The sequence below is a fragment of the Epinephelus fuscoguttatus genome, linkage group LG8 (assembly GCF_011397635.1).
Source record: "Epinephelus fuscoguttatus linkage group LG8, E.fuscoguttatus.final_Chr_v1".
In the NCBI taxonomy this organism is placed as follows: Eukaryota; Metazoa; Chordata; class Actinopteri; order Perciformes; family Serranidae; genus Epinephelus; species Epinephelus fuscoguttatus.
The window spans coordinates 14,729,402-14,757,040 of record NC_064759.1 but is presented as its reverse complement, the minus strand read 5'-3'; the positions used below and the strand labels follow the sequence as shown (position 1 = coordinate 14,757,040).

Below are 27,639 nucleotides of genomic sequence, written 5' to 3'. Positions count from 1 at the left end.
TGCCTACAAGGTAGATTATAACATATTATATTCACCACAGTAAAATTACATTTCTCAGTCACTGTTATTTTGATACTTATACTCTTTTGTTGTTTGTAACCTTTATGATTACTTTGATCATCTAAACAATTAATATTCCTATTATTACCATTTGACTGGTCATCACTTTTGCTGGCAGTCGTCATTGCAGCTTCTGAGAGCTGTCAGTCAGCTGTCAATAAGCTGTCATCTGTTTGCAGCGCAGTTGATGTGAGGAATCTTCTGTTGTGCAGAGGACTGTGGGTCAGAACAGCCAAAAAAGCATGCTGACTTGCAATTCTGCAAAATCAGACCAGATGTAGTGGAACATCCTGGTATTTTTGGCATACTGCTTTTGACATACTATGTATTGGGACACACTAAATCTTTTTTTGGCATATTAAATAGTATGACCATATGGGTATTGAAACTCACAATTTGAGTTTGGCATCTCAAGGTCACCATCTTGGTTTTTTGTGGAACCAGAAATGACCATATTTGAGCAAGAGGATAGTGCTCTGGAGGAGCGAGGGGTGGATGTCACTGAAAAGCTGTGAACACTGTCAGCTTGTCAGTCAAATTGGCCTGCCCTTACATATGCAAAACTTAAGCTTTAATAAAAAGTAAACAGGTGAGTTCTATAAAAATTAACCCTCCATACAGTTTTCATGAAGAGGGAAATTAGCTAGGGAGACAAAAACCGCCTGACCTAGCTACAGTTCAACATTTTGCAAGAGAGAGGCTGCTGTAATGTTAGCTATGTTACACAATGATTAATGTACGTTACCTATTTTATAGGTTATATATAATGTGGTGCAAGGATGAGTCTCATAACCCGGAAATGAGTTAACATTTTTACACTCCTGTTTCCCTTGTCTCAAAGTCAATGGGTTTTTTGGAATAAGTTTTAGGTTAGATGAAGTCATGTAACCGTGGTGTAGTTTATAGCCTAACGTTAGCTTCTTACTTCTGGTGATTGCATTTACAGTTAAAAAATCATTAAAGTATCTCCCTAAGGTACAGTCAAATTGCATTGCTTATGTCACCCTTTTAGCCAGAGGACTTATATTACTCAATATGAGGCAGGTGACCCAGCTTTAAACACTGGGTCAGAGATGCATTACAATTTTTGAAGTTAGATCATTAAGGTGGCTTAGTGGGTAGAGCAGGCATCCCATATATGATTCCAGCCCACGGCCCCTTGCTGAATGTCATCCCCTCTCTCTCCCCCTTTCCCTCTCAGAAATCTAAGTACACTTCACAGCGACGCAGACCTCCCTCAGTGGAAACAAAGCTTTTATTTATTCTAATTTCACAGATGATGAACAATAAATTGTGAAGACAGTAAAGCCTCAACAAAAATAGCATTTTAAGTCTTGTGTGTAATTTATCCTTCAGGGTTTTATCCTGGCTTCATATGAGCAGAGGAAATCTCCACTATGCGCTAGGCTAATTTATACAATGTAAAATGTCATAGGCTTGTGCTAGTAACATTAGCATGTTGTATTTGTTTGGAAAACATGTTTAGCATAAGACAGTTATTTTGTCACTGAGCCTTGTGAGCTGTAATGGAGCTGAATTTTGTAACGTTGCCTTTGTTAAATGTTGCTGCTGTCCCTGGCTTCATATGAGAAGAGGAAAAGCTCACTAGCTGCTAGACTAATTTACACAATGTAAAATGCCCTAGGCTTGTGCTAATAACGTTAGCATGTTGTATTGGTGGGGAAAATGTGTCCAGATAAAGACAAGTGTTTGTCTGTGAATGCTGCGAGTTATAGTGAAGCTGGTATATGAACTGATATGAATTTTTGTTCATATCGCCCAGCCCTACTCTTTATCAAAATATTAATGTTATATTTTTTACCTTGGTGTTATTGGTGGAGGTCGTGTAGCTTATCCAAACTGATGAACTACCAGGCATGCTATCGTATCCTGATCCTGACAATTTCAGATGTTACTGGCTGCCATCTTTGCCATCATAAAACTGGGGACTGGAGGGTCCAACAGAGGAGGTGGGCCCGAGCAGTTCTGCAGCTACACCCTTCTTAGAAAAGATGGGACAGAGATTCAGTTACAGTTGACAAAATTTAATTCAAATAAGTTAACATAACTCACATTAAACAAAAAAAAATCAGAATATAGTGTTTATGTTAGAATAACTCAAAAACATTTGGTCAAACTCTCACATGATATGAATTAAATACAAAACCAAAGTTAACGTAAGCATTCTCCTTCACAATGTAAAATAAAAAAGTGAATATTGAGTTAAAACAAGTGCAAATGACTCACAGTGTCTCTGACGGTAAGAAAGATAGATTACATCTTTCACATAAGATAGTGCAGAAGTGCAGCTCTTACAAATAGTACTCTTTATATACACAACTAGAGCAGAGGATCGTTTAGAGTAAATAAGTTATCCTTCTTTTCTGAGCACTTGAGGGTTTTATATTGGATTGTACGGGAATGCAACTTCAAGTTAGCAGCCCAATTAATATTCTGAACTCACATAAAAACCATGATTTCAAGCCTGAGCTTTCCCTCTCATATACACATATGACACTTTTTTCATACAGGAAAGCTAATGTCAAAATCATGTATGACGTCGAAGACTGAATTTTTAACCATTAAATGGCAAGGGAATAATATACATTCATATAAATAAATTAGCCTGAAAAACATTGAAATAAATATTGCAAGCGCTCCCTTTTTTGAATGTTAATTAATAAGGAAAGTTTAGCGTCTATCCAGAGTTACGTACGATCACCCTGCCCTCCTCCCCTCCACTTTGGAGTCTGTCTGCAGGAACTCTTTTAAGTTTCCATCTCAGACTCTGAGTTATCCAAATTAGACACAGTGGAGCTGTACCATTCAGCACTCTCCTCTTCCTCCTGCACTCCGGATCTGCCTCCTCCTCCTCCTCCTCCTCCGCCTCCTCTGTCTCTTCTCTCATTCAGCATTTCCATGGCTACTTGGTGGTAAGGGTGTTTGCGTTTGGTGTGTCGGCGTAGCGTGTTGCGCTCGGCGAAGCGCGTGTGGCAGAGTTGGCACTGGTAGGGCTTCTCTCCAGTGTGGACCCTTTGGTGGCGCTGCAGCTCACCGGCCTCCCTGAAGCGTTTGGCGCAGATGGGGCACACAAAGTTCCTCTGGCCTGTGTGGATGTGCTTGTGTCTCTGGTGAAGAAAATAGTAAATATTTGATCAATAATTAGTGAAGATATCACTCAATACTTTAATTAATGCAGCTGTTATCTATATTTTTACATGAGCAGCGCTGCCCTCCAAAGGCTAACTGCAGTTAACTACAATTTTTCAAAATGGAATTATGACTGAAATTTTGGATGTCTGTCCTATCTTGTGACAAAAGTTCCTAGTTCAATCTCATTATGCTCTAGAGCAGTGGTTCCCAACTGGTGGGTCGTGGGTCCATTCTGAGTGGACCACAAGTGTCTTGCTAACGTGTTAAGTTTGTAAAAAAACACTGTTTATTTTGAAGTGCAGTGAATTTACGGCACAAGCTTTTATTTTGAAGCTACATTTCCTGTTGTAGAGTGATTGAATTACTGACAGCTACTCAACAGAGACAGCAAACTAGCTCGAAGACATGGCCAAAGGCAAGTATAACGCTGAATATATTAAACTGTGTGGACCTTGAACTAATGACTAAGGAGAAATCTGGACCCTTGGCTTGACCAGTTGGGAACCACTGGGCTAGAGAAAGTAGAAAACCAACTAAAACCCAAGGCAAACTGCAGTAAATGTAGTTACTGTGCTCTGTCTTGGGTTCCTGGAGATTTGGGATGCTACTGGGCCAAGGAAAATCACAGTAAGGAAATGGTGAAAGTGAGAATGAGGAAGATGCTAATGACAAATTAAATGATAACGTGACAATGACCACAGCAAGAGCAGTGGTAAAGTTGATGATAATATCAAGAAATCTTGAGTTAGGTCAAACCTGATGACGTCAATATTATAACAAAATAATACTTGAGGGTTGCTTAAATTTTTTCTTAAAACTTTTAAATCAGAAATCTATAAATGAAACACATAAAGAAAAAGACCCTAAAATTGTAGTTACTACACTTTGCCCTGTGCATTACCTTGGTCAAATAACGGATCATAGTTTTTAGGCATAAAAATGACTTAATGAATACCTATTTAATGTGTGCACTATCTTTTTTTAACCTATAACACATTTGACTGGACAGTCAAAACACTTTAAAGTAATTTTCCTCAGTTCAGTCTGGACCACTTTAGTCAAAGACAAAACCTAATTTTTATTTGCAATTTGATATTTGTCATTATGGCTCTGTTCTGGGACCTCCCTGCCCGCACCTGCATGGAAAGCTTAAGGTGGAGAGAGCAAACCTCTCTGCCCTTCCACGTGCCTACATGGATAGCCCAAGGCAGAGAGAGCACTCCCTCTTCCCTCTATGCACAAGTGAGGAAAGCCTGAGGCAGAGAGAGCAGCAGCGAAGTGTTGGCATTGTATGTCCCTGCAAACATTTGTATGTTTTATATGTATCATATCAATACTTCTAAAGTGATGAACCTCAGATTACAAGTATATTAGCTGAGTTTCTAATCACGAGGAGGAGGGAAAGATGGATGACTTAACCCCTGGGAGAGACGGCTGACAAACAGCAGACCACTATTTGAGACCAGTGACATTTCCAGCTGTGTTTGTAGCAACCAAACCAGGGATCTTAATGATGTTTTTTTCAATCCAAATCAAATGGGTTTGTGACTAAACCCAACCACACATTGACCACAGTGGTGTCTGGGAGGGAAGGGAGTCGAGAACTGGTTCCAAGTTGTCTGATCCACTGGATTTGTGTGCCTACAAGCTTTTCAATTCCTTTTATTGATGCCATAAAACAATGATGTCAAACTCATGAGTCTACACTGCTGGAAACCTTCAAGAAGGAGTCAAAAAAAACAGTCCAAAGTGTGGCTTCATTTTACGAAGACAGATGACAACAGTGCTGCTGTAATGTCTGTTAAGAGATCATCTCAAGTCAGGATGAAAACATCAGCACGTGCTAAAAGATGTTTCTGTGCTACATGGGTTTAAATTTCAGGAATTTCATGTATTTGACACTCGATGCACAAGTGATCTTCCTAACCGAGCCGTTACCAAGCGTAAATATCCTGTTATAATCACGTAGGCAGACTGAGAAGATTTTTACTGGCAAAGAAAATGTAAATGAAAATGGCTGCTGTACAAATACTTCCTAATTTCACTGACACTGTGTTCAAACTCAGAGATAATAAAGCAGGTGTGTTGATGCTTAAACCTGTGTAGGTCAACTTTTTTCCCCAAACAGAAAATTGTACATTCAGAAGAATCCATTAAGAATCGGACCGATAAGCAGAATCGATAATGGCATTCGCATTTATAAAATCTTATCTAATCCCTGGTGAAGGTAAAGAAACAAAAAGATTCAACATATCTATCTACTTATAAAATGTAACATACTGTCAACATGGCGGTTGGTAAAAAAAAAATCACACTCAGACCTCTTTAAAATGGCGCACTTATAGTCCCGTATTTAATCATTTCAATCTTACAGGAGGTGCCCCTTTTCAGCTCTCACAATGGTCTACACGAGGTGTCAGATGTATGTTACGACAAAGGAATAAGATCTTTTAATGATTTGTGTGCCGTGTACAATGTCCCTACAAGTTCGTTTTTCTTCTACCTTCGGCTCAGATTAGCAATGTAGCTTTAACAACTCATCCACTCCATTCTCTGCTAGATGTGAGAGGCCGAACTAAAGTTTTAGTATCTACGATTTATTCACTCTTAAACTCTGCGTGCAAACCTCTGACAATCCATCAAATCTGGAGTAGGGCTCTAAGCTGTTTGGTGGATGACATTTGCTGGTTAACAGTTTGGAACAATTCAGATGGTACTTCCAAAAATCCTAATCACAATTTCTACATAGGGTGTATCTTACACCCAGGAAGCTTCATCTTATGAGCCTTATACCCTCTCCTGTCTACGAGTTCTGCCCTTATAGTGACACAGGGTCTTTTATTCACATGTATGGGAACTGCTCAGGGGTGGTATGTTTTTGGAAAATGGTATCTGTAACTTTATCTGATCTTCTTAATGTTCGAGTGTCATGTTGTCCAAAGCTGCTCCTGTTGAATGATACCTCCTCTTTAGATCTGTTGTCTCATCAGAGGCTCGCACAGTCATAGTCCACATATGCTATTTACTGCTATCTTTATCTTTCATCAAATATATAGCTATATTCCTTTCTTCTTTTTCTTTTCATTTTAATGTCAATTATGTATTATTATCATTATTTCATGTGAACCAGTTGCCGAGATGGGGGAAATTGTTGTGTATAATTGTGATTGTTGTTTGTAATATAAAACAACACTGAAAAGCTGATAACAAAAAAAATGTACAAATACATATCCGTGGTTTGCAGGAATGAACAATGCCCAGATTAATTCAGGTGATGGGGTCGGGGCCTGAAACAGCAGGCAGCTGTTTTCAGCTATTAGCTCTAAAAACCCCCTCTGTACTCTACCTGCTCAGCACCAAACAACAGCCTGACAAAGTTAACAACTAGCTGGTGAACGCAGTGGATCATTTAGCAGCTAAAGAGCCAGATATTTCCCTCGGGAGTTTATGAAAACCAACTGAATATTGAACTTATCCATCAGGTGGCCACAAACATGACTCCAAATCAATGTTTCTCCATGTGTGCTGAATGTGTAAATAAGCAACTGTGTGTTGACATATCAACTTAACAGGTGATTAAATGTCGGAGTTGTGCTCTTGGCGTGTACCCACTGCTCTCAAGTGGCCGAAAAGTCAGTTATTACAGGTCAAACAGTCACTGTCGAGCTTGTCACTGACCTGCAGATGGCTGGAGCGTTTGAAGGCTTTGCCGCACTGCTGGCAAACGTGAGGCTTCTTCTGCGAGTGCGTGATGGCGTGTCGCTCAAGGTCAGAGAGGTAAAAGAAGACCCGTGGGCACAGCTGGCAGTACAGCACCCTGCGGGAGGCCAAGGTGTTGGGTGACCCCTCCGGTGAGAGGGAATCCAGCGGGTCGAGGGGGTCGAGCTTATCGGAGGGGAGGACGGGTCCGACAGGAGGGGAGGGGGGAGCAGCAGCGTTGGAGAAGTAAAGATGGTCGTCCAGAGGTAAATGTTCTGAGTGCAGGTCGGTCGGGTCAAAGCGGGACTCTGAGGCTGGTGACTGGGCCTCCGAGCTGGGCTGAGCTGAGGGGTCGTAGGTCAAGCTAGCAGACTGCGGGTGCGGAGAGGAGGCTGTAAAAGTTGATGGCTTGTTGTTTTCACTTGAGACTTCTTCAGCAGATATGGCTTCGCTTCCAGGGTTTGAATCGGAAGAGCTGATTTGAGGATGAAGGGTGGCGCTGTGGCGGTCGTTCTGACTAGCGGGAGAGGACGGGCGCACCGTCAGAGAGGTGAGAACAGAGTCAGAGTTTATGGTGTTCACTCCTGACAGGATGACGGGAGGGTTGTTGGGGCTCAGTCTGATGACAGGGTGGGACAGCGCGGGCAGAGGTGGTGCCAGCGTGCCGACCTGACTGGACGGCAAAGGGAGGGAGACGGGGGCTGCTGTGAACTGACCGGTGGAGGGGTCGAGGACAGCGATAGGGGTGGAGGTAGAGGTGGAGTCACCAGAGGAAGAGGGCACAGAGGACAGGAGGAGGAACATGGGGGTGGAAGCACCAGGGGAGGTCTGAGCGACTGAGAGGGGAAGCGAGAGACCCACCTGAGCTGAGGAGAGCTGAGGAGAGGAAGAGGAGGAGGACAGGAGGAGGATAGGAGTGTTAGCAGAGGGGTTGGAGAGGACCTGAATGGGCTGGGTGGGCACTGATCTAACAGCATCAGCCTCCTGAACAGATTTAACGCTCGGCTCTGCGGCCTTCGATGGATCTGAGCTTGTGATCAAACTTGTGAAGACTTCCGGAGTCTTCGTCTGATCAACACTTTGTGATGGAGACTCAGTAGGAGGTGCTGGTGCGGGGTACGGACTATCAGAAGGTGCCTTTAGTGCATTATCTAAACTTTGGCTGAGGCTAGGCTCTGCTGACGTTGACCCCTTCCCTTCTGCCTGATCCTCTGACGTAGAAGCATCGACTTGCGGCACTTTGAGTCCGTCGGGACTGAGAGTATACGGGATTCCCTGGTCGTCTATGAGAAGAAGGTTTTCAGTGTCACAGTCTAACGAGGACAGGGAGGTGAAGACAGAGGTAGAGAAGAAAGAGGGAGACAGGAGAGAGTCTTCAAGCGTGTCTGTGCCGTCCAAACGCAGCACAGAGCCCTGTCCGTCGCCATCGTCGTCCTCCTCTACTATATCTCTGTCTCCTTCTCCCTCGTACTCATCCACCTCCATAATCAGAGAGCTCTCGCAGCCAGAGTCATCCAGGAAGCGCTCACACCTCCTCTCTCGATTCTCTTTTTTCTTGGGCAAACTCAGGTCCAACGGTTCGGTCTGTTCCTCCATTCCCGCCTCATCAAACGTCTTATAAGACTTCAAGTCCACTTCTTTTAAAATCAGAGGGACATTTTCCTCAACTTCTCTCTCTGTGGTTTCCTCCTTAATCCCTTTCAGGCTCAACATTTTAACTGTATTAGTGCCCGAGATTAAAGGAGTTTCTGACCCATCTGTGGGAATAATTTTAGCACCCGAAACATGTCTCCCTTTGCACATTTCCTCCCCTCTCTCTGCCTGTGTCTCCTGGAATGATTCTGGCTTAGCTTCCTCAGTCTTATGATAAGTATCCTCCTTGGTCTCTCCTTCACTCTTAACAGCAGATATGAGGATTTTGTTTTTTTCTGCTCCAGCTGAAACAGGTCTTCTGAAATGTGAGCGATCAAAGTCTTTGGTCAGGCTGATGGCAGAGTTTGTGATTGGCCTCTTGCACCGTGGGGGAACAACAATTTTGAGTCTGATTGGTTGGCTGCGCAACACAGGCACTCCAGTCTTGACTGTGATTGGCTGTCTGAACCCACCGACCTTACTCGTTTCCTGAGAGGCTGGCTTACAAGTCCCGCCCACCTCTGGCTTATTCCCATTGATTGATGGAGCAGGCTGCCTGGTGGTCACTGCTGCTCTGACAGGGCACGGCTGGAGGTTACCTGGTGGTACAGTACTGGGTGAGGCTTTTTCCTTTTGGTCCAAAAAATCCTCTGTCACTGGCCCTGATCCCTCTGCACACCGGCTGCCATTTTGGACATCCAGGCTGCCACTGGTCAGGACTGAAGCCAACTGAGAATCCATTTTGGGGCATACCCATTTATATTTCTATTAAAGAAAGGAACAGAGTCATAAATTAGAAACTCACTCAACAAATCTAAAATGACAATAAGCACATTAAATGTTAGTGATGGAAGTTAACTCATTGATACCCAGGGGTGGCTGGAGCAACTCTCAGTCTCTCAGTGGTGATTATTGGGGTCAAGTTTAGTGCACAAGCCAATAATCGTTAATGTAATCAATGGTTTGCGATATTGATAACAGGCTGTAAATAAGACAGAGCCTCCATGAGATGCTGAGCAGCTCCTCTGACCTCCTCCTCCTCCTCCTCCTCCTCCTCAACATCACCCCGTCCTGTTAATTGTGCTGGTTACCTCGCATGATCCAAAATTATAGCTCAGCGAATTTCTTACCGGAGCCGCCGATCATTCAGGGAAACGCTGCGGGTCCTGATGTGAGCGATCACACACACACACACACCGCACACACACACTTCTATCATCCACATGCAACATAAATAATAAAACGTCTGATTTCGCTTTGGATTAACACTCATATTCCGTTTGGTTTCCAGATACAAGCCTGCTGTGAGATGTGTCTGGGGGTGAGCCGAGGAGCAGTGTCCGCGGAGGACGCCATTACGCACAGTCCTAGGTCCGAAATATTATTGTGGTGCGTGTGCGCCCTGACAGCTCTCGGACCTGGGACGTCGCTAACGCGTCGCTCGGAGCGGATAATATAATATATATTTACAGTCAGTCGCGGTGTGGAGCGGATCCGTGTCTTCGCACCGGAGCCTCCTCGGACCTACAGCCAGCCATTTTAGAGCCGAGGGTCCGAGGCAGCGAGAGCGCAACCCCGGCAGCTTTCAGGACAAACTTTCCCTGCGCGCTGTCATTTCTATCGCAGCCGTGCTGTCAGAGCCGGCGGAGGACGCGCCGGACGCCCTGTCGATACATTTAAAACTGTATTTTAAACTATACTCCACCCATACACTCGCTGCATAGGGACTGGCTTACCCGTGCTGTGGATATTTCCGGAGGACCAAATATGACTGTGCAGTGTAAAGGGTGATGCTGCGAATGCCGAGGGAGGGAGGGGTCAAGGGGAGTTGCTATGGTGTCGCAGCCTACCGGGTCCGACCAGTAGCCATGTTCAGCCTATGAGTACGGTTGAACCTGCAGCCTGCACAGAAAGGCTCACTGTGGCGCCTGAGAGTCACAGAGACGGGAGGCAGAGCAGAGGAGCCAGCAGGAGGATGGGGATGGAGCAATATGGACTCGAACTCACACACTTTAGGCTGGTTTCACTGACAGGGTTTAGATCAGGGGTGGCAAACGTACGGCCCGTGGACCAGAACCGGCCGCCAAAGGCTTCAATCCGGCCAATCACATGACTAGAGTAAGAGGTGGCAGGGTTCAGGAGCAAGTTTAACAATGCCAGCTTCATATAAAACTCTGCTCCAGAGGCTTTTCCACCCTGAGCAGGATACAGCTCTCTGATATAACAATGAATACTTGAAAAAAACAAAGACAAAGATAATGTCAGAAAAGATGTAGGTAGAAGTCCCTAACCCCTTTGTTGCATTTCTTCTTGTAACTCATATATTATTTCAACAAATCCCCAAATTTATTTACAACTAATATACAACTATCACCAGTCTGTTTACCACCCAATTAAATAAATAAGTAATAATTATTTACAGTCAAAAAAATACAAAATAAATATGCACTCCCTTAACACAACCTTTCCTCATCTATATAGCTGCCTAAAATATATATTTTTTGTATAGTTTTTAACACTGATTTATATTTGTCGCTTACTGTGACCATGTTTAAAGCTATTGAACATTGTGCAGAATAATGTCAACCAGCTGCTTCAGATCAAAAGAATCTGTATCAGGAGATGTGTGGATGAATGCACATGTAGTAACAGTGAGGAGTAGACTGACTGAATGTGGGAGAACTGAGACATGTTGAAATTGCACTTATTTTTCAGGTGGTTCTTCTGTTTGGTAAAAGGATGACCGTCGACAGAATGTACTTGTAATTCAGTACACAAAAAGGTTAAAATATTGGAGCTGATGTTACTTAAAGGTTATTGTGCGATGGTTTTATTGGTCCACCCATGAACTAAAATGAGTTTGACACCCCTGGTTTAGTTTGAGCCAGGACTAGGCCTTAATGTGGACTAGTTACGTGAGAACATTTAAATGGCTTTCATGAACGTGGCTTAGTTAGCGTGTGAAGTGAGACTTAATGAGAGCACCTGGGTTAAGCCTCATCATGCTGTTGGTCTCAGGGTCCCTTTGGGCTCGGTGCCAGACTAAAATGCTCATTTAAGCTCTCTTATCTTAAAGGGACGTAGCTTTAGAAGAATGAGATAGCAGTGTGCTCGAGGAGCGTCTTTATCACATGATACTCAAGAAAAAAATGCAGGTGCTCTTATCGAAAAGGGTCAGCACATGGAAAGAAAAAATTAACTGGAGCAGGAACAGATGCATCTGAATTAAGTTAAAAAGTCTTTATGTCAAAACATGGCTGCTTATGTTAAAACACAGACTGGTTTCGACCCTAAGGTCTTCATCAGGGTGCAGAAAGGCCTGGTGCCAGACTAAAATGCTCATTTAAGCTCTCTTAACTTAAAGAAACTTGCACAGACATATCTTAAGATAGTCGTAGATTTAGCCTGTTCTGGATTTAACTAAACCAGCTGTGAGAGGGAGCATCAGAGCTACACTAGGACTGAACTGAAGCTTAAATTAAACCTACAAGCAGGCAGGTTTAACTTCTGCTTAATAATGTTGATTTGATTTGATTTATTTCAACATTTCAAAAAAACTAAAATAGAATATATTGTAGGAAAAAAACCTACAAAACAGAGACAAAAATGAAATCATTAGCAGTCTTACTATGAGAAATATAAATTAACTTTTCATGTCCAAAAAGGAGTAGGAAGAAGCAACAAGCTTGTCTAGTCTTGCCCTCATCATTAAGCGGGCCATTACACAAATACACTCTCCTCACAATCGATCAGCCACACATTTACACCACTGCACCTCTTAATATGAATAAATTGAGAATACCGATAACAGTCTTATCCGTAGTGAGCTTTACATTCCCTCTGATCATTTCCATACTTTGTGAAGACACTGTCTGTGTCCCTGTTTTTGACTGTCTGTTATCTTAACTTTGTTTTATTTCTTCACCCAGTTTGTTCCACAGAATCACCCCACAGACTGACATACGCACACTTGTCAGAGTGGTGCCAAAACAACATTTAGTTTTTACAAATCATATTGTTCATTGTGGCTGCGATTCACATCTGTCTCATTACTGTATGTTTTTTGGATCATAGCTCAGTCCTCCAACCTTATTCCCAATTCAGCCTGCAGAATTCTCATTTTCATTTCATGTTCTTCCTTCAGATATGTCATTTTATGCTCATATTCAATAATTTCTCTGGCTAACTTTGCCTGCATGGTCATCGTTTTTGTTCTCCGCTGAGAGGTGGTGGCAGCATCTTCACCCATGGGTGGTGCAGCAGATGTGGAGGGATGCACACACGACCTGTTCAGATTCCTTTCACTGTTAGAAGCACAAATAACCTCCTGTGGTCCATAATATAAGAGCAGAATAAATATCGACACAGAAAGTGAGTAGGAATATGCTGCATTTACCAAGGGAAATGACCAATTTAGTTTCTTCAGTATATTTACCATTTGCCCTCAGGTCTTCGTCTGAAATGTCCACATGATCCAGAGCCTGCTGGTGCACCATTATTCCAGACAGGAAGTCACTCAATTCATCAGTCTTGTTTGTTTTTTCTGCAGCCCACCACCAGTTGTAAATTGCTCTCTTTTCATGTCTCTGTTTTTAAAGCCACTTTAAGGTTTTTTCAGAGTTTGTATAGGAAGATATCACTCAATATAAGCAAGAAAGAAATACGAAATACTGATAATTATGAAGATGCCTCACCTGGAGATGTTTTACTGTGCTTTGCACTGAACTCACTGCAAGTTGCAGCCCAGCCACTCTTTTCCTTTTGCTCAGTAGCAGCAGTATGGTTTTTACTTTCAGGTACTGTTTGACTTTACTCACTTCAGATTTCTGAATGAATACTTTTTGCCTCTGCTATTGTTTGGTCTCAAGATTCACACCTGAAATGGTGTTTTCATGGGCACCCTGAGGCCAACAGCATGTCTTTGTACTTAAGATAATGAGGCTTAACCCAGGTATGTAGTCTTACTTGCCTTACTCTGGGACTCCATAGTCACAGAATAACTAAGTCAAATTTCATGTTCATGAAAGCCACTTGTCCACATCAAGGCCAACTCCTGGCTTAATCTAAACCCTGTTTGTTAAACCAGTCCAGAGCTTAAGTGAGCATCTTAGTCTGGCACTAGGCCTAAGCTTTATCTGTGAAACTGGCTCTTTATGTGTCATAGAAAGGAAGCCGGAGAGCAAACCATTTTGACATGACTTTATTTCACATCATTAAAACTTACAAGCCTCAAGACTTGATGCGTCAGGCTGAACAGAGAGGAGACAGATTACACAGTGAGATATCACAGAGTCAAACCGTTACGAGTTAGGCTACATGAAGGGATCATAACTGATATAGCACGTATTAATGCATGGCATATATACATCCTCACGTGGAGTGCATCTACAGTATGCATTGGCTCAAGCTGGAGGAGTAATACTTGAAGGGGTTTGCAGATTATAGTTACGCCTGCAGTTTGATAGTATGCATGAGCGAGGGGCAGAGGCCACAAGCGCAGGATCCACAAGAGCTGTGAAAGACGTTTCAGCGTCTAAGACAGACCACAGGCATAGCACAGATAGTGTAAGCAAAGCTGCAGAGCGGAGAGGGACTGCTCTGGGTGCTGGTGTGTGTCAGGAGGTGCTCATATTGTGACACAGTGTCATGAGTGCTGGGTGGGTTGAGGTCATATCTCCACATCATCAGGCTCACATGCTTCAATCTCCGAGACCAGCCGGTGAGGGAAGAGTTTGTACTGCAACCATGTGGGCTCTGAAACACAGAAAAAGGAAGGTGTCAATGATATGAATCAATCCCTCTCGTGTTGAGACAGTCACAAGGTCCAAGCTTTACCGAGGTAGCAGGCTGGCGGCTGCAGCTTTCCATCAAAGCAGGTCTGGGTTGCAGTGAAGCTGCACTGCTTACGAGGATGTTTGCAGTAGAACGTCACATTTTCCCCGTGAGGGACCATGGCATCTGTTACGTCAAACGGCCAGCGCTTCACTCCACCAATCACCACACGGCTCCGCTCAGCAGGGATGAGACAGCGAGCTGTGAAACACATCAACAAGGCATGAAACTGTAATCTAAGCATCAAATCCAAAATGTATGTGCATTGCCTGTAAGAAACAAGCATCTTTGCATACATTGCACGTGTCATGGTTTTATGAGCTTGAATGCATCATTATTTAAACTTATTCTAACATTTTCCTTCCTGGTGTGTCCATTTAAAACATCTCTAACCTCTGCAGTATGGTGGCGATGCACTCCAGCTGCCGTTGGACATGCAGGTGACCTTCTGGGGTCCATCCAGCAGGAAGTTCTTTTTACAGAGGTAGTGGATGTCGAAGCCAACTTCATATTCAGTTTTCTGCACAGCCACCACGTAGCCCTGCTCCACGTCCCGAGGAGGCTGGCAGTACACCTCTAACAGAGACAGAGAAGCAGGTTATCAGTCTGCCTAAACATTTACGAGTAATGTTACTCCAAAAAAGGGACAGAGACATTACTGCTCAGTTATTAGCTGTTGCTTCCTGACACCTTCACCCGGCCTTGATAATGATTTATAAGTTGAAATGAAAGCTTGACGTGTTTTAACAAACATCAAGGTCGGTCATTATTCTCTTTGTGTGAGGCAAGAAGCACCATGTAAGCATTTCAATCCAATCCCCAGAATAAATGTTGGCATTTTATGTTCCTGCAAACCACGGATATGCTGCCTCATGTCTCAACAACACTTTGGTTATGGGGAGGAAAAGATCATGTTTTGGCTTAAACTAGCTGGTTTTGATGGCTACAAAGCTGCTGGAAACACAGTCATGTCTTGGTTAATAAACACCTGCTTGTCATGGCACTATCCTCAGTGAAAACATAGCAAAAGATCATTAAAAACAAATATGTTTTGTAGCTACAAAGCTGTTGGAAAACACAGCAATGGCTTTGTCTGTTGGTCTCAAACAATGGTCTGCAGCTTGCACCATCCCCTCCTCCTCCAAATGGCAAAGTCAGCTTATATACTACATCTATTTAGAGATGCTGATATGACACGTTTGAATTGTACAGATGTAACGTATCCGTGGTTTGCAGTAACATACGACAATCATTTTCTTCTGGTGACTGGGCTTAAGAATTACCCATTCCTCCCTATGGAGCAGGCCATGCAGTACCAAGTTTAGCCACTCGAGGGCAGAAAAGCACTGCGAAACTGAGCTCCAGCTCTTGAACGATGAATCCTTGAAGGGTCTGTGTTTCTTTGATTCACTCCTTTTTTTTTTTTGACATATCCGTACACACACATGAACACATGCACACATCAAATAAATGAACATCCCTTCACAAAAAGACCACTCAGTCCATTCACTCTTTCACATCATCCACCGTCACATCTCCGGCTAACCTTGAAAGATGCATGAGGACACATTGACTGTAAGGGAACACACATGCCTGATCACACACATGTGGCCAGTGTAAGATGCACTTACTTTTACAGATGGGGTGAGGATACTGCCAGGTCTGATTATCCTGGCAGAAATTTTCACTGCTCCCCACTATATCCGCCCTGCAGGAGAGAAGGGAGAGGAGGCAGATGGCAGTGTGTCATGTACAGTATTGACAGCTAAGGAGCCTCGTCTGAATCAAAGTGATGAAAAAAGGTGTAAATGATTTCCTTTTTACACTCTGTCTCTCTCTTTCAGAGTGTCTGAATTTCATGTGCACAGTTCTGGCTGACACATCCACTCGGGCTCATCTTATCCTGCGGATGAGTCAGTGTGTAAAGGGGAGTCAATACAAGATTAGACTGTAATGACCTAGTTAGCTCAATGGAGAGATCGTCAGCTGGGAGATCAAAATGAATTTCCTGCCATTCAGCACTCATCACCCGTCGTTCCCCAACACCTCTCCCACAGAGATGGACGGTAACTACATACATACATTTACTCGAGTACAATTTTGAGATACTAGAGCTTCATTTTTTTCATTTTATGCTACTTTATATTTCTACTCCAATAAAATACAGATTCAGACATATATATTTTACTTCACAATTTTATCTGACAGCTTTAGTTATTAGTGACATTACAGATTTTAGATTTAAAAAAACATATCATGAGCTTATGAAACAGATTAAACCAGAGAGGTGTCTATGAGTTGTTACAGATCCACCAAAGAGATTTCCCCTCAAGGCTTCTCACATTGGTTTGTTTTAATAAGCCCCAAAGAGGTAAATATATCCAATATTTTCCTTTGTTTTTCTTCTCTCCTACATTAATCAACTCATAACCCCTCAGATTTATCTTGTGACCCTCTTAAAAGGCCAGACCAATAGGTTGGGAATCATTGTACTAAACTGTGCATAAAATGGTTAAAGGGTAACTTGGGTATTTTTCAACCTGGATCTTTTTCCCCTGTTTTGTGTCTAAGTGACTAATAGAGACAACATTTTTTGAAATTTGAGTCAGTATTGAGAGACAGGCTGCAATGTCTTGGGCGTCTGTCAATTTATGTCCACTAAAAGTGCTTGTATTTGCCGCTCAGTGTGTTTACATGACATTAGAGAAAATCGATTTATTGTGTTAGTAAAATCGGACATTTAAACTATATGTAAACATGTTAGTCCGACTGAATTTATACTAAATTGAATCTCTCAAAGTTGGACTAACGCACCCAGATAATGTGATTGGGAGTTGAATTACTTCTGCATGTATCAACACATTCTCACTCTGACCTCGTCACATATTGACCTTTGGCCATGGACTTTCATGTACCCTGGGTGTGTTGGTTGTTGGCATTCTGGGACAGCGTGTCAAGTTCTGCCTGTTACATGCACTGTCTTCTTTCAAGATACACTTAGGTTTTCACAGGAAATTCAAGGTTTACATACAGTCTCTTTCAAAATAAATGCACTACATCGATACAACACTGGGAATTGACTTCTTTTTCCTTCAACAACAAAAGCAAGTGGTTAGGTTTAGGACAAAAGAACAGGATTTGGCTTTAGAATCTTACGGGATGCGGACTCCTCTCCCTTGGGTGAAAGTCGGTGTTTCTTCGACCCATTCATCACCCCTCCTGCCCGCCCCAGACGGACTTTCACCGCTTTGGCTTTCGTCCTTGTCCTGCTGAATTCCCCCTGACACTGCTGGGCGTCGTTAAACTCTAATGGCAACCGGCCGTGGATCATGCCAATGTAAAAGGACGCCTTTTGTAGTTGGTTTCTGACGCAGCAAGTCACTGCCCAAGCGCAGAATTTCGACAACTTCGGAGTGAGACCGGGTTCCATGTATACAGGCAGTTGGACACCAAGGCGCTCGTGCATTTTTTTTAAGGACGAAATGTACAGATCTGTAAAGTCCACCGTGGTACCAAGTTTGCTAGCTCAAACTGTAGCTCACCGTAGCTAGCTTCTTTGTCCATTGTTTTGTCTGTGATGTAATAGGCCAACTGGAATAAGGTCCCACACTAACAAGCTGTAAAGGGGTCATATCGTCACCTATCATAGTGGAGTCGGACATACTTTGGTCAATTAATTGATTCCCCTCCTGTGCTTATATACTGGGACAAGCACAGCAGTCCAATTAAATGGCCTAGTCAAGCTATAATCGTAGCTTGACATAACTGTGCATGTAAATGTACTGAGTGACAGGCTCAGATTATTATTCTAAGTGTCTGCAAACATTATGGAAAAGATCCCAACAGTAAGGAGACAGAGTAAGATCCTTCTTGTTTAACCAGAAACAGCCCCAAAATTGCTATCACCAAACCCACCAGACTCCATTTTTATAAACAGCAGTTTTAGTGTGTATAGAGGCAGCATATTTTCAGATCTAACTGGATGAATTAAGGGTTTATTTCAGCCAGATCAGAGCTGATGGCTGTTAGAACAGTGGAAAGATGGTTTTTGTTAGTTTTTGTCTCTGTCGACTTTGAATGAAGTCTGTTACAAGGATAAAATTACTGTTTTTTTAAATGGAGTCTGGCTGGTTTGGTGACAGTGATTTTGGGGCTGTTTCTTGGTAAACAAAGAGGATTTTACTCTTAAACCAAAAGCTCTATCTCTGTCAGGTCCTTTCCATAACATTGTCAAACTCTTCTAATAACAATCTGATTCTGTCAGTGGCAAAAATAAGCAATGAAGTGGGCGTAAATTTACGCTCAGTACTGGACCAATCTCAGAAACCACTGTCTCCATTAGTCACTTAGACACAAAAACATGGGAAGTAGGGAACATGTTGAAAAATACCAAAGGCAGCCTACCCTTTAAGAGTAGCTCAAACCCAACCAGTTACAACTGTGAAATGCTGCTCACACATGAGTACAATCTAACAATGTCACATATAATAATAGTCATTGTACTGCTACATTTAATGCTTCAGGTACATTATGTCCATAATACCTCTGTGCTTCCACTTAAGCTTAAAATGCACCTATTCATACTGTTGTATTGGCACTTTGGTACTAAAGGATCTGAGTATTTCTTCCACCACTGCTCTCCTGTAATCAAGCCATCCCTCTGCTCCCTCCCTCTTCTTCACACTCCATCCCCGTCTTCTCACTTCCTCCATTTCTACCTTCGTATCATTTCAGGTTTTCATAGCCTCTGCCTACGCTCTCACAACCTCAACCTCCCATCATCCCCCATCTCTTACCCAGACAGGCAGCTGTAGCGGATGGAAGTTCCGGCTGTAGCGTCACCCTGGATGCTGAAGGTGTTGATGATGTCCTCAGGCAGAGGGCAGGTTTGGACGGACGGTTCTTCTGGTGACTGAGTCACTGAAGGTCAAAGAAGAACAGAAGGTTAAATATTTTAATGTCTGGTCCAATACCACACTTTAAAAATACTCCACTGCAAGTACAGTTTCTGCATTGAAGGAAAAAAATACCCAAGCTGGAAGAAAAACAGTCAGAGCAGCCGTCCCTTTATGTAATGTTTCATCAGAGAAGTTCAGTCTCCTCGCAGCAGAGTGAGCCTGAGTATATTTACTAGGTGTACTAAACTTGAGTTTATCCAAATTATGCTTCTTAATACTTCTACATTTCCCTTTCATCTCGTACAGTTCAAATATAAATGCTGTAGTTTTTACTCACTTACTTTTTACTTTGCAGATTAAGACTGTAGATACAAACCCTATGAACATACAAAATATTACTCATTGTTATAGATTACAACTCATGGTTCTCCTCAACCAGCTACTGCACTAAAATTCTGCTCACAAACCAAAGCACCATAAATAATTATTGCAGTGATAAAACCTAGGCAACACTTTACTTTAAAGGGACAGTTTGCCCCAAAATCAAAATTATATATTTCTCCTTCTACCTGTAGTGCTGTTTATCAGTCTAGATTGTTTTGGTGTGAGCTGCTGAGTGTTGGAGATATCGGCCATAGAGATGTCTGCCTTCCCTCTAATATAATGGAACTAGATGGCACTCGACTCGTGGCACTAAATGCTTTTTAAAAACTCAACAGCAATGTCTCTTTCTAGAAATCATGACCTGGTTACTCAAGATGATCCACAGACCGGGTTGTGAGCAGTTTCATGTAGGAACTATTTTCTTTCTACAGAACTACACGAGCTAATTGTATCATCACACAGAAGGAAGCGTGCATTTATTGCTAGCTCACCTTGCACCACTGAGCTAGCTAACGTGACAGCTCAGCCGAGGAGGACGCCATTAATGTTTACATTTCATGCTGTCATGAGCATGAGCCTTTCATCTCTGAGTAGATGCACTCTTCCTTCCGCACAGTGATATGATTAGCGGGTGTAGTTAGGTAGAAAGAAAATAGTTCCCACATAAAACTGCTCACAACAAAGAGTAACCATGTCATGATTTGCATCAACCTGGCCTCTAAATTCCCCAGATCCCAATCTGATCAAGCATTCATGGGACTACCATTACCCCCGATCCACAATGGGGCTTCCTTGGATCAGACTTGACTCTGACATGTCAAGGCATGGACACAGGACCTCTGAGGGTGTCCTGTGGAGTCTGGCACCTGAGTGTTGGCAGCAGATCCTTTGAGACCTGTCAGTTGTGAGGTGGTTGTACTGGCATGTCCCACAGGTGCTCGATCAGATTGGGATCTGGGGAATTTGAGGACCAGGTTGATGCCTTGCACTCTTTGTCATGTTGAGGCATGGTGCATGTTCTGCTGGGGAGGGGTGCACTGCCATCGAGGTTTTGGATGAGTAATGTTCTTCAAGTGGCATTCACATGAATGCCAGGACCAAAGGCTTCCAAGCAGAACATAGCATAGTGACGAGATGGTCAGTATTGTTCGTGTCATCTGTCAGTTTTAATGTTTTGGTCGACAGTCAGTCAGTATGTAACTGATGGGTGCAGATGTGAGTTTGCAGGTGACAACCATTAGCAAGTAAAGACGGAAGGTAGCAGGGAAGGAAAACAGATGGACAGAGGAAGTCACGTCCATCCTGCTACCTCATTTGACTCGTATTAACCAGGGTTTCTATTTCGTTTGTGACCCACAGAGGCGTTTCACTCAATGTCTTGTTCTATTTAAGTTGAAATAACCCTTCTTAGGTAATAAATCAAAGTTCGATGAGCAGGTGACACGCCGCCCCACAACTCTCACAGAGCTCACAGCTATATATCTGTGATTGTATAACACCTGGCACTGCTCATTCCTGGAAGTTTGAGTGCCTCACGCTTGTGGAAATATAAATATCAAGAGTGGTGCTCGGAGAGAGGCTGGAGCGACCCGAGCTGCATCAAGCGCGGGGTTTTGGAGCTGAACGCGGCTTTGAAAAGCAGAGACAGCTCTTGCCTGAGGGCTGTCTTAGGTATCAGAAAGCGAGAAACGTTAATATAAGAATGTAAAGGGACCTATGGGAGAGGGAGAGTTACGAGTCTGTTTGGCTGCCGATGAGAGCCCGAAGCTGAGTTCTGTTTTCACATATCGCCCTTCTCCTGCCTCTTCTGCTGCTGCCACCCACACAGGCTGCTGCACCAAACTGCTACGAAGCAGGTATATCAAATTCTTTTTTTTTTTAAATTACAAAACAGTCATTTTGAATGAAACACAACATTAAATACACAGCATTCTGATTGAGACCAAAGATGTAAAAGGTTGTGTTTTTACTCTTGTTTTTCTCTCACAAACACACAGATGCATGCACGCACCACAAACTAAATAGCCCCGAGCTGCATGCTTGTCCTTGGCTCCCATTGTAGAGCGAGACCTTATCAGAGGCCTCAGATGGAAGAGGATGAGAGGAGAAAGAGATGAGAGGAAAAGAGGATGAGAGAAGGGAGCAGAGGAGAGGAGAGCAGGGAACAGAAAGGCCTGGAGCAGCATGAGCAAGAGCTCTCTGACTCTCCTGACTGTGATCTGTCGCCCACACACACACACACACACACACACACACACACACACACACACACAAAAACACACACACAGAAACTCTCTAACACATGTGCAATCCGCCCCCCACCACATACACATCTAATGTATACAGAAAAAATCTACCTCTCTCCCATAAACACACTCACAAGTAGATGCACATTCACACCCGCTCACACTCACACTGTGTACATGCAGCTCTGTGCCACTTTGACAGTGATCTGCCGCCCACTGCCTCTCAACAGGCATGAAGGAGCTCGACTCACACTCTAACACACATGCAAGGGACACACACAATACAAACGCTCTCACACGTTTAAAACCCACCTACCTTCTGCCTGTCTCTCAGCAGGAGGATACTCTACGAGAGTGTGAGAGAGAGCTGAGAATCGTATCCTTATTTCACATCTTTGAAAAGATAAAATAATCGTGAGGGTGAAACCAGGACCCAGCTGGGTTGAGGATTCCTAAGAAAGCGTGTTTACTGTAGCTCCAGGTGTGTGTGTGTGTGTGCGTGCAGACCTTTAAAGCTGAACTTGTTTTGTTTTTATCACAGCTGTCAGGTCGTCACAAGCAGTAAGCAAAAAAAGCAAATTTCCAGGTGCTGTACGTTGGTGAGGTGTGTCGAGATACTAAAAAGTATTGATGGCTTTACTGCACGTACCGCTGTGAAGCCTTATGGCACAGCGGTAGAAGTAATACAGCTGCACAGCGGTAGGACAAATTTTGCCTTTTGTCAGCCACTTATTCAGATTTATCTTTTCTCTTTTTGTTCTATATTTAGAGCACATGATTATCTCGGGGCACAGTGGTTCTGTGGTTGTAAATTAACTTGTATTCACTGGAAAGTCCTTTGTGTTTCCCGTAAGAATTGACTTTAGCTGCTCATGTGTTTGTTTAAATGTGCTCACAGCTCTGTTCTTACACAGTTATGTCCTGCATAGGTGCATCTTTAAACCAAGCAAAGGTCAACTAAGAGATTTCAGAAGACCTCTAGAACACATAGGGTTAATAAACACATGTAGCTTATCATGAATTAATTATTTTAGACCTTTAATTGACACTGTGTTCATGAAGTTGTGATTCATCTCAACTTAAGGCTGCAAAATTTTGGTTTTTGTAAATTGAGACCAAGTTATGGCCAAGACCAGTGGCGCCTCCAAAGGGGGGTAGCAGGGGTGCTGTAAAATTGCTGCCCCCTCACAGTTGGAGGTTGACGTAACTGTTTTTAAGGGGCTGGGGCACACTCATTTCTTAAGCTATTACAAAGGTAATGGTACTTTTTGAAACTAGACAATCTAGAGGATCCATTGGTACCAACCATAGCAGCATGGCTTGTCAGGAAGGGGGCTAAATAATACTCCAAATCTGGGCTAAATTTTGACGAGGGAACAACAGGCGTGGCAGTTTTCAAAAGCCCTGTTTCCACGGAGCAGTTCGATACAGTTCAGTTCGGTGCACCTCTTTCCTATTTCCACTGCAAAAAGTTGTGGATGTTATCAGTTTTATTTTTTGGTCACCACCTTCTGTTCGGGTACCTAGCACACAGATGCAGACTTCCATCTGTGTTGCCGCTAATGAGGAGATACAGTGAGTGACAACAACCCTGCCCACATTTAAGGTACCATTTGTGGTGGAAACGCTACGGTCTAGGTACCATGTCAGACAGGTTCCAAAGGTACCAAACCGAAAGCGTTTGGTGGAAACAGGGCTTAAAGGGTCCCTTGAACTCTCACCTCAAGATACCTGAACGAGAACTGGCTCTATGGGTACCCACGAGTCTCCCTTAAACTTGAGATGGCTTGTTTCCAATAAATGTTTTGCTCCTTACAATCAATGTACACTTCAAATTAAAGTTGTATATTTGTCCTTATCACATTAAAACAGGATTGTTGTGTAACTCAAAATCTTAACTGTGCTGGTATTTGTCTATACCAGTGGTTCCAAACTGGTCCTGCCATTGGGTCCATTTCTTCAGTGTCCACCCAGTTTAATGTATTCAGCGTCATACTTGTGTTTGGCCATGTCATTGAGCTAGTTTGCTTTCTTTTTCTTGTAGCTGTCCATTAGTCACTGACTGTACAGCAGGGAACGGCACTTCAAAGTAAAGGCTTTGTGCCGAAAATTCACTGCACTTCAGAATAAAGTGTGTTTATTCACAAACTGAACACCTTCATGAGTCACTGGTGGTCCATTCAGAATGAACCTGGGACCCACTTTTGGATCAGGACCCACCAATTGGGAACCACTGATCAATACCAATCAGATAATTAGTTACTTTAACTATGAAATAAGAAACTAATGAATATGTGATTTCTTAAGTCTCCATGCTGACGTGGTTTTCAACTGTTCTATATACTTAAATAGCACAAGCAAACTCCTGAAAGTTTAGTTCAGCTATGGCTTTTGGTTTTGGTGCCACCACAAGATTTCCACTGCCACCGAGTCCAAGGCTAGACTGAGGCCTTTAAAAAGAGGTAACAAGACTAAGTTGGATCTGAAGTACTACAACACTGCAGTATTGTGTAGTATATTTAGTGTAGTTTGTTTTGTCCCCTCTTGAATACCAAAACAGAAACACCTTACAGTCTAATTGTGTCTGTGAGTACTCTACATAAAGTAACACCACAAACTTTGGCCTGTAAAATGAACATATACAATTTTACATAGATGTATATGAAAACAGAAATATAGATGTATGTGCTGTGGGTCACATAAAACACACACAATTATATATATATGTATGCATCTATATGATCTTCATGCACATGCACACGCGCACACAGGTGTGTTCATCTTTCCTCTACTTATCAAGAGTTCAAACAGTCCAAATCTTCCAACAGCCACTATGAACAACTAAAGCTCTGGTTGCCATGGTGACGAGGAGAATAGGTCCCAGTTGTGCAATGTCTCAGTCGACACAGTCACAGAGGGGTTTCATTCCTGAATCTCTCCCTCTCTTTGTCTGACCGTCTTGCATAAACACAAAACAACCACAGCTTGGTTTAATCCTCGACCTCATCCCTGACCTGAGCACATGACCTGTGCACATGCAGCGTGTCTGCTGTTGAATAAGAGACACAGGATTAAACTTGAGACAAATACCACGGCAACATGCCTCCAGATGTTCACTACCTGTGAATGAATGAACTTGTTATGAAGGAACCTGACATGAATAAAGAAAGAGACATTTTTTTTTTCTGATGAACTCAAACCCACCTGTGCAGATGGGCTCGTCCCCACTCCACTGTCGGTCACCTTGACAACGGCGAATAGTGGCATCCAAGCCACTGGGCAACGTGAATCCCGGCTTGCAGCGCACTTCGAGCAGGGCGGAAAAGGAGTGAGTGGGAGAGAGGAGGCGAGCCACTGAGTTTTCAGTGGGGGGCAGAGGCCAGGGACATGTTCGACCTGCGGAGAGGAGAGATGATCCAGAGAGAGGAGAGAGAAACTCAGAATGTGCCGGATTGTTTCTTGTCTAAGACAAATGGGCTAAAATCATTATTAAAATGGCACTAATGAGGTTGTATAACTACACTGGATGCTCTCTCTCTCTCTCTCTCTTACAATGCACAAGCATAATAAAAAAACTTGTGCTGACATTTTCAGCCCCGATTTGGTGCATGACCAAGGCTTTTATTTTCCAGTAACACACACACACACACACATACTCACACAGATGTATGTTGGCACAGCTGCGTATACACACAAACACTTTTAATGACTTAGCCCACAATGGTGTTCACAGTGACAACTGAGGGCACACATGCATACAAATAGTTACCTGGAGCCACACAGCTGAGACCACACTGGCCGTCACACAGACACTGGCGCTTGTTGCCACAGTCTCTGTCAGCTTTGCAGGGCCGAGGACACGTCCTCCTCCTCTCCTCTCCCAGAAGTCTCTCTGGACACGACCCTGTTGTGACGCCACACACACTATCACACCATTGCCGTAATTGCCCCTTTGTTTGCCTCTCCTCCATTCATGGCCCCCATCGTAAAGGAAAAAAAAAAAACACTAATGATGGTAATGAGATTGTGTTTGCCAGGTCTGCTTTGTTTTCTGTTTTTTTCGGGGAGGTAAATTCAGTGTGTGTGGCCGGGCAAACATTTGCCACCCAGGTTGCCAGATGAGTGAGTATTTAGATGGCAGGCTTTATTACTCTTTGCCATTCAGCCGTCAATCTTGTTTTTTTTATAGAAAGTGAGAGTGTTTTCTCAGCGGAGTAACTTTGTCTCAAAATCTAATTCATATCTGCACAGGATCAGTTTGGAGTAATCTTTAACCCCTCCTCACTTCCCCTCACTTTTCCATATGTATTCCATCACACACCCACATCCTCCTCTTAACATACACTGCAACACTGCCAACATCGACACACCCTCAATGTCCAGAACATTTTGGGGGGAGAGAAGGGGGGAGTCAGAGAGGGTTCCCCACTTTTCATTTCTCAGAATGAAAACATGTGTGCTACTGTATTCACTCTGCCCACAGCCATGTGACCATAAACACACATGTGCTGCGGTAATGTACACATGATCACCCCAGAGCAGCACGGAGACATGGTGTACAGAACATACATGTAGCACCTATGATACTGGGAATCTAAACAGCTACATGAAACCAGAGATATGGAAGCCTGGAGTCACATATAAAGACGTGTCAATGATAAAAAATAAAAAAAATAGATGCCACAATTAATTAACAATTAAAACAACAACAGAATCAAACTTTAAATGACAGTGACTCATTCAGTGCTGCTAAGTTTGGGCAATCCAAACTAATACCTTTTCTAATTCTTTGCAATCACTATAAAAATCAACCATCCAACAATATTACACACACCCCCCCTTAATTAGCCCATTGCATATTAAAGAGATAATGCTTGAGTGCATCTAAGCCCTGATCACATGATCATTGTTATATTAAAATGCAATCTACGCAGCAACAAAGCATGCAGGGTAAAGTCCAGAGTGTTCAGTGATAGCCCGGCTGCGTTCATTGTGCATGCAGGGCTCAGTGCTCTGCCAGCTGTGAGTGATGGATGGAGTCAGAGGGCTTACCTGGAGCCTGCGGGGACACCGCTCCAGTCAGAGCCCACAGGGACAGCAGCAGCAGTGCACACTCCATCCTTGAAGTCAGGCCTGAGACGATATGAGGGAGGGACGCGCAGACACAGCATTTTTAAGGAAGGGGGGAACAAAGGGCGGGTGGGGGTGAGGGGGAGACGGAGCCACGGAGGTGGGGGTGGTGGTGGTGGTGGTGTTGGTGGGGGGAGAGGGTACAGCCCTGGGAGCACACATCTGGTTCGCGTTGAGGAGGAGAGAATTGGGGAAAATTCCAGTCTGAGGGACCTTTCACCCATTTTTGTTGAGATAGCAGATAAAGGCAATGACATTTACAATCCACATGGGTAAACAAACAGGAAGTGCTAACAACAGGGTAAATTAATGGACTTTACCTGGTGTCATAAGGCAGCATTTCCTCTGTTATGCATCTAAACATCCAGCCCGGTGGGACTTATATCTTCACTTCTTTAATTAATGTGAAGGCCAGTTTATTTTGTAACCTCACCTCTAACTCATGTGTCGGATAATTAAGTTTATTTGTGATACCCACAAACACTGACTGCATTTAATTTAGAACTGTGTAAAATACACATTAAACACCATAAGTGTCCGAGGGAAGTAGCTTTGGTTGGGCAAGAATTGATATTTGGACAGCTTTGCCCATCAAAGGAATGTAC

At 43.3% G+C, this 27,639-nt stretch overlaps 2 protein-coding genes across 2 annotated transcripts; both read right to left on the bottom strand.

The window, feature by feature from the left end:
- Positions 1 to 2,104: 2,104 nt before the first annotated feature.
- Positions 2,105 to 10,330, bottom strand: LOC125893647 (uncharacterized). The gene is made up of 3 exons (XM_049584424.1): positions 10,281 to 10,330; positions 6,892 to 9,309; positions 2,105 to 3,188 (listed from the first exon to the last, which is right to left on the bottom strand). The coding sequence occupies exons 2-3, from the start codon at positions 9,283 to 9,285 to the stop codon at positions 2,829 to 2,831; spliced, it is 2,754 nt and encodes a 917-aa protein (XP_049440381.1). The 5' UTR covers positions 9,286 to 9,309; positions 10,281 to 10,330; the 3' UTR covers positions 2,105 to 2,828.
- A 3,398-nt stretch (positions 10,331 to 13,728) lies between these two features.
- On the bottom strand, positions 13,729 to 27,056 carry ntd5 (ntl-dependent gene 5). The gene is made up of 8 exons (XM_049583797.1): positions 26,957 to 27,056; positions 25,674 to 25,808; positions 25,109 to 25,300; positions 19,173 to 19,296; positions 16,008 to 16,084; positions 14,770 to 14,952; positions 14,380 to 14,577; positions 13,729 to 14,298 (listed from the first exon to the last, which is right to left on the bottom strand). The coding sequence occupies exons 1-8, from the start codon at positions 27,021 to 27,023 to the stop codon at positions 14,213 to 14,215; spliced, it is 1,062 nt and encodes a 353-aa protein (XP_049439754.1). The 5' UTR covers positions 27,024 to 27,056; the 3' UTR covers positions 13,729 to 14,212.
- Positions 27,057 to 27,639: the final 583 nt, after the last annotated feature.

What these genes read in the sequence shown, in the direction of transcription:
- LOC125893647 (XM_049584424.1), bottom strand. Translation starts at nt 9,285, where the DNA reads ATGGATTCTCAGTTGGCTTCAGTCCTGACCAGTGGCAGCCTGGATGTC. An exon ending in AACGCTCCAGCCATCTGCAG is followed by an intron (nt 3,189 to 6,891) that starts GTCAGTGACAAG and finishes TTTCTTCACCAG; the next exon opens with AGACACAAGCACATCCACAC.
- ntd5 (XM_049583797.1), bottom strand. Translation starts at nt 27,023, where the DNA reads ATGGAGTGTGCACTGCTGCTGCTGTCCCTGTGGGCTCTGACTGGAGCG. An exon ending in TCCTCACCCCATCTGTAAAA is followed by an intron (nt 14,953 to 16,007) that starts GTAAGTGCATCT and finishes TGTCTCTGTTAG; the next exon opens with AGGTGTACTGCCAGCCTCCT. An exon ending in ATCGCCACCATACTGCAGAG is followed by an intron (nt 14,578 to 14,769) that starts GTTAGAGATGTT and finishes TGTGTTTCACAG; the next exon opens with CTCGCTGTCTCATCCCTGCT.